This window comes from Epinephelus moara, chromosome 10 (assembly GCF_006386435.1).
Source record: "Epinephelus moara isolate mb chromosome 10, YSFRI_EMoa_1.0, whole genome shotgun sequence".
Lineage (NCBI taxonomy): Eukaryota > Metazoa > Chordata > Actinopteri > Perciformes > Serranidae > Epinephelus > Epinephelus moara.
The window spans coordinates 980,201-986,665 of record NC_065515.1 but is presented as its reverse complement, the minus strand read 5'-3'; the positions used below and the strand labels follow the sequence as shown (position 1 = coordinate 986,665).

The following is a 6,465-nucleotide window of genomic DNA, read 5'->3' as shown; positions in this document are numbered from 1 at the left end:
TATGCCCATTCAAAGTTTGACATTTCAATGGGTTGCTATAGCGCCCCCCTTTGGCCAATTGATGTAATATTGCTTCATTGGCATCCTCCCATGACCCTCTACCACTGTGCCAAATTTCACATGGATTGACCAAGTCAGTGAGGAGAAAAATGTGGAACACACACACACANAATATTGCTTCATTGGCATCCTCCCATGACCCTCTACCACTGTGCCAAATTTCACATGGATTGACCAAGTCAGTAAGGAAATAAGTGTGGAACACACACACACACACACACACACACACACACACACACACACACACACACACACACAGTTTTCGTCATTATATAGTAAGATTATGCTAAATATGTTTAAGTAGAGGCAGGATGAAAAATAATTGTGTTTGATCTACTTACGAAAATTAAGGCAACTTTTTGCATCAGATAATTATGCAGATCAAGCAAGGCTCATCTTTGTATAAACTTAATTTTTCGTGTGTAAAAAAATACATTTTGCAAGTGAAGTCAATTTAGTTGTGTTAAGGTGGTGTACTTGCTAAACTTAGGTTGACTTTACTTAGAAAAATTATTTGATAGTGAGATAGAGATCCCAGGTTTTTTTTTTTTTTTTAATTTGGGAGCGGTTTAAATGTGTCATTTGTGGTAGATTTTATTTTTATTGAACTATTAATATTGTAACAGAATCTGAATCTCACTGAGTTACTGTTGTTGTTCACAAACTAAAGAAATGAGAGATCATTTTAATTTTTACTGAATATTTGAGGGCAAACTAAAACTATATCACTTATTTTGTTGCAATTCTATGTTGTTAAATTAAATTAAATTAAATTAAATTAAATTAAATTAAATTAAGTCAGGGTTTTGTTGAAAAGGCAAGTACATGTTGGTAGTTTTGAAAATACAATCTCACTGCTGGCAAAGTCTCAACATCTCTTATCTTTGGGAAATCTTTGACAAACACAAGTGAATGCATTGGAATAACTTATGAGAAACAGACCTGCTTTTGAACCCACAGGGAGCTTCTTCTGTCAAGTGACCATGGTGCTAAATTCTGAGCCGTAGTGTAAAGGACACCTGATAGCATATGACCTACATTTTCTCATTGTGTGGAACGGTCCGTCCGACCCATTCCCATTCATTTACATTCAGCTGCACACTGGATCAGTTACACGGCTTTACTCCCACTGGACTTTGTATTGTTGGACGGACTTTGTTTACACTATGAACCTCATAACACATATATTGCTGAGCTGACATTGTTTTTGCTCCTGCATGATCGCCATCATATTACCATGTTCAGGCATTATAACATTTCACTATTATTACTTAAGGTATCATCTTTTGCACTCCAGAGATCTTGTTTCCCACGGGTGTGTCTGTAGCTGGTAATTTAAGAAGTGCAGGTCACACACACACCTTTGCGCAGACCCTGCATTAATGATTACTGAAGTTGTTTGTTCCTTCATGCCGGTGTGGAGTCGCTGGCTGTGTGACCACAAAGGGTTAAATCGAATGTATGCAAGCTGCATGTAACCAGTGTTAAACGAGGAAGGAGACAGTCGGGCGTTTCTGTGGCTGCTGGTTTAACTCTCTTCAACAATGTCGCTTTTTAATTTTTTGTTGGGTGTTGACCTCAAGGTGCTCTTCCTGATTATTTTTATTTTTATCCTAATAGCAGACTTCCTCAAAAACAGGAATCCTCCAAATTTTCCTCCAGGACCGATGGCTCTTCCCTTTGTAGGGAATTTCTTCAGTGTGGACAGTAAACGGCCACACATTTATTTTACCAAGGTAAAGTTCAATACATGCATGTTTTGATCTTTAGGTGTCAAGTTTATTGAGACATTCTCAATAAAAAAAATTATCGAGACATTCTCAATAAACTGTAAACTGTGTATAAATGTTTTAGTTCATCAGTTTGTTCCTTGATGTTTGATGTCCACAGCTGGCTGATGTCTATGGAAATGTGTTCAGCTTCCGCTTCGGTAGTGACAAGATGGTGTTTGTGTCTGGGTACAAGATGGTGAAGGAAGCCTTGGTGACACAAGCCGACAATTTTGTGGATCGACCATACAGTGCAATGGTTGACAGGTTTTACTCCGGAAACTCAGGTGCGCAAATCTCTCTCCTTCTCTTAAAGCCCCCATCCAGCCAGTTTTACTTCGTATTTTGGGATTAACATTCTTTCTTAAACTGAGACTGGGGTGTGTTTAACCGTCAGACTTAATCCATTACCATAGCAACAAGATTGCAGCGACAGTGTCTTGAAAAACAGCAACATGGCACTTGATTTGATGAATTTAGTGTCTGTCAAAGCACCAATTTGAAAAACTAAGTTTATCTGCAAAGATATTTAATTGGGACATCTCCCATTGTCATCCCTGGGCTAATGAGTTCAAATCCTTATTGTATCTTAACAACCTGTCTTTAATATCCCAGAACAGGTTCATCTGTGATATTAAAAATAATAGCTGCAGTGAGGATCCTTACGTGAAGTATAATCTAAACAAAAGACAAAGATCCCTTTGTGCACAGCTGAGCTCAGGAGCGTTACCCTCAGAGACTGGAAGATTTAACACCACCCCAGAGGAGGACAGAATTTGTCTGTTGTGTAATTTAGGTGAGAGGTTCTTGTTTTACTGTCCTGTATACGCAGACATAAGGAATGTACTTCTCAGTAAAATGACCTTTTATATTCATATATTTTTTTTTATATTCTATTCATACTGATTTCTTTTGGTGATTTGATGATCATGAAAACAAATGAGTTTTGTTTTAGAAGGGGAGCCTTTTTGTGACTGAATTTCTTTGCCATGTCGGGGACATAAGGCAGAGTGTGCAGAGAGTATTTGAGGACTGAGCAGTAGAGTCACATGTACTTTGGATTGTTCACTGCAATGTCATCATAATGGGCCCAACCCATGAGGGTTATTATTAGGGCACATACTTGTGTGCATGACACAAAATAAGGAAATCATCATCATCATCATCATCATCATCATCGTCATCTATCTCTCACTGGCTCTCTTCTTTACCGTCTCCTCCTGCTGCAGCTGTCTGTTGTCGTAGATGCAAAGTGCGTTTTGGCTGCTGCCTCAGTGCTCCGCAGAAAGAAGAGATATGTTGCCCAGGTCCGCTGTTTGAAATGGAGTTACAGGATGTTTTGGAGGTGCACTTTCCACCAGCATCAGCTCCTCGCCTCAGCTCAGCACCGACGCTGCACCAGGCACCACTTTGATTCTTTAAATTTGACTTTAAATTTTGTTATTCTAACGGGACTTTGAACTTTCTGACTCAAAGTTGTGCGCTTCCCAGAGTCCAGACCTGTTAGTGCAAACTTTCACCAGATCTCAAAACTCATTCAGATGGTGGACCTCGGTAACATGTCTATCTATCCCGTGGCATGACTGTAAAGAAGACAGCGAGTGAGAGAGACCGTCAGTGTGTTATTTCTGCTGGCGGGATTTTATGAAATTCACTGCGTTGATTGCAGGTGTTTACCGTACATAGGCTACAAATGCCATATTAAAAATAATAGTAACAGCAAACAAACACTAAACTAATGTGAGGGAAACTAAAAAATAAAATGAAGACCCTCAGTTAGGCAAGGCAAGTTAGGTTACCTAAGTTAGCTTACTAACTGAAAAGACAGACGGACAAAAGTCCTGTTACCACCAAACTCTTTCAATATGGCACCTTTGAAACCAACAGTAACCCTTCAGACACGGTACCTAGACCCTCGGTCTGTTTAGTGTTTCCACTGCAGACAGTCCTCTTAAATGTGGCTGGGGTTGTTGTCACTCTCTGCTCCTTCCGGCATTCACTGTATTTCCTCCTTTATCAGTCTGCTCCTGGTTTATCGTCCACAGAACGAGGCTGCACGCCAACATTTTCACAACAAAATAGAACAGGCTGCAGTGAGAGTCTCTCTCCATGGGATATTTAAAAATAGCAGCTTTGTGCTTCTCAGGCAAGCTGTTGCTGTAGCCCACAGGGACAACGCTCCACGACGTGTTTGTTTTCTCCGAGTGAGGACTGGGATATATGCAGTTCACATAATCTGGTCGAAATTAATATATCTTCTTAAATACTTGAAGATCCGCTCATTACTAAAAGTGTGTGTCATAAAAAAATAAGTGATGGTCAAAGTTGTCACAGTGAAATTTAAGGTGTGTGCCTCATGCACTGTTACGAGTTAACGTTCCACCTTAAAAGTTGCCGGCAGTCGGCCCAGTGAATGAAGTTATTTTTTCTCAGACTCCAGCTGCTGTGAGAGGCAGCAAAACATCCTTTCATTTTATAGTTACAGTTTACTAATAAAACTCTCCACAGTATGAACAGTGGTTACATGAGCCTCAAAACCAGCCACAACTCAGCCCTGAGCAGAGTGACCGTCCTCTACTGACCAATCAGACTGCAGTGTTCACAGCTCCACCTTTTAGTACCAGATCTGTGTGCTAGGTACCCCAACAGAGGGGGGACCAAACATGGGGACATACGAATGGTTCCTTTGGTATCATCCACAACTTTTCACAGTGGAAACGGGAAAAAAGCGCACCGGAATGAACTGAACTGAACTGAACTGAACTGAACTGCTCGGTGGAAACGTGGCTAAACTCAACAACAGAGGGATAAGCAGACACCATTACACAGAGATATATTACCAAGGCTATACTGCTATAACGATGGTTATATACAAGATAAGTTGACTAGCTAGCCTTCAACAATGTTTATGATACACCTTCACAAGCATGGAGGATGATGTATGACCTTCAGATAGGACCTACCATACGTCCTTTTTAGCAACAACCCTCTTGCCATAAACCCTATACCCTCTGCATGCTTGTGTCTAGGTGGTCTGGTTGGGAGCAATGGTGAACCATGGAAAAAACAGCGACGCTTTGCCTTGTCTACATTACGTAACTTCGGCCTGGGCAAAAGCACCATGGAGCTGAGTATCTGTGAGGAGATCCGACACCTGCAGGAGGAGATAGAGAAGGAGAGAGGTGGTTCACACAATAGTCAGCAGCTTATAATCAGCAGCTCTTCAGCAGTATAACATTGCCTAAACAATGGACTCCTCTCCTCCAGGTGAACTTTTCAGCCCAGCAGGCCTCTTCAACAATGCTGTGTCCAACATCATTTGCCAGCTGGTGATGGCGAAGCGTTTTGACTACAGTGATCACAACTTCCAGATCATGCTGAAGTATCTGTCTGAAGCTATTCAGCTGGAGGGCTCTGTATGGGGTGCGGTAAGTCAATACCATTCATACATCCATGATCTGCAACTGTTTATCCTTTACAGGGTTGCGAGCTGGAGCCTGTAACAACTGTCACTGGGTGAGAGGTGGGGTGTGGCCTTCACAGGTTGCCAGACAATCACAGGGCTGACACACATACAGTAGAGACAAACAAGCATTCACACACAATCAGTCAAAGCTGCATGTCTTTGGACTGTGGAAGAAGAGTTCAGAACCCACACTAACACAGGGAGAACCAGCGACTCCACACAGAAGGGCCCCAAGCAGAGTTCGAACCCCGACACTCTTGCTCTGAGGTTAAAGTGATAACCACTGCACCCTCAGTGACATACACTTGGTTTAATCATTGTCAGAGAGACAGTGAGTCTTCTGGTTGTCAAAGTTATTTCTCCGTAACTGACTGAAAGGTCTATGTCTGTTATGTTTTACTACAAAATGTGAAGGATTATCTGAATGATCTCTCATTTACTGTTTTCTTCTGAGTAGCTGTATGACTCATTCCCTGGAATAATGAAGCACATGCCAGGTCCTCACAACACACTGTTCAGCCACTACCACGCCATCCTTGACTTCATCAATGAGGAGGTAAAGAGCCACAAGGAGAACCTGGACTACAGCGAGCCCCGGGACTACATTGATGCTTTCATCATTGAAATGGAGAAGGTATGTAAAACAACTGAACTCTACAACACCGTGCTGTCCCTGCTGTCTACTTACTGGACCCTCACTATTATCTTCTGTGTATTTCATAGCACAGAGAATCTGACCAGGGCTTCACTGAAACTAATCTGGCTCTGTGTTCACTGGATCTGTTCCTGGCTGGAACTGAGACAACTTCCACCACTTTGCAGTGGGCTTTGATTTACCTCATCAAAAACCCTGAGATCCAGGGTAGGTAACATGCTCGGACCTCGAGCTCTGTGAGGGAGTAGGGAATCCATTGCTTTGTGGACACTAACATTACTACTTCATTCAATTCAACCAAAAAGGTTATGATAATGCAGCAGGCCAACAAGAATACTTGTCTTACTATATAATGACGAAAACTCTGTGTGTGTGTCTGTTCCACGTTTTTCTCCTCACTGACTTGGTCAATCCATGTGAAATTTGGCACAGTGGTAGAGGGTCATGGGAGGATGCCAATGAAGCAATATTACATCAATTGGCCAAAGGGGGGCGCTATAGCAACCCATTGAAAT

The 6,465-nt window shown here is 41.8% G+C and overlaps 1 protein-coding gene across 1 annotated transcript in view; it reads left to right on the top strand.

The window, feature by feature from the left end:
* Positions 1-1,365: 1,365 nt before the first annotated feature.
* Positions 1,366-6,465, top strand: part of LOC126396974 (cytochrome P450 2J2-like) — an 8,639-nt gene continuing 3,539 nt past the window's right edge. The window contains exons 1-6 of the mRNA XM_050055386.1: positions 1,366-1,796; positions 1,951-2,116; positions 4,859-5,011; positions 5,097-5,257; positions 5,753-5,929; positions 6,019-6,157. Of these exons, the coding sequence (XP_049911343.1) occupies positions 1,605-1,796; positions 1,951-2,116; positions 4,859-5,011; positions 5,097-5,257; positions 5,753-5,929; positions 6,019-6,157 (988 nt within the window). The 5' untranslated portion in view covers positions 1,366-1,604. The remainder of the gene's footprint in view (positions 1,797-1,950; positions 2,117-4,858; positions 5,012-5,096; positions 5,258-5,752; positions 5,930-6,018; positions 6,158-6,465) is intronic.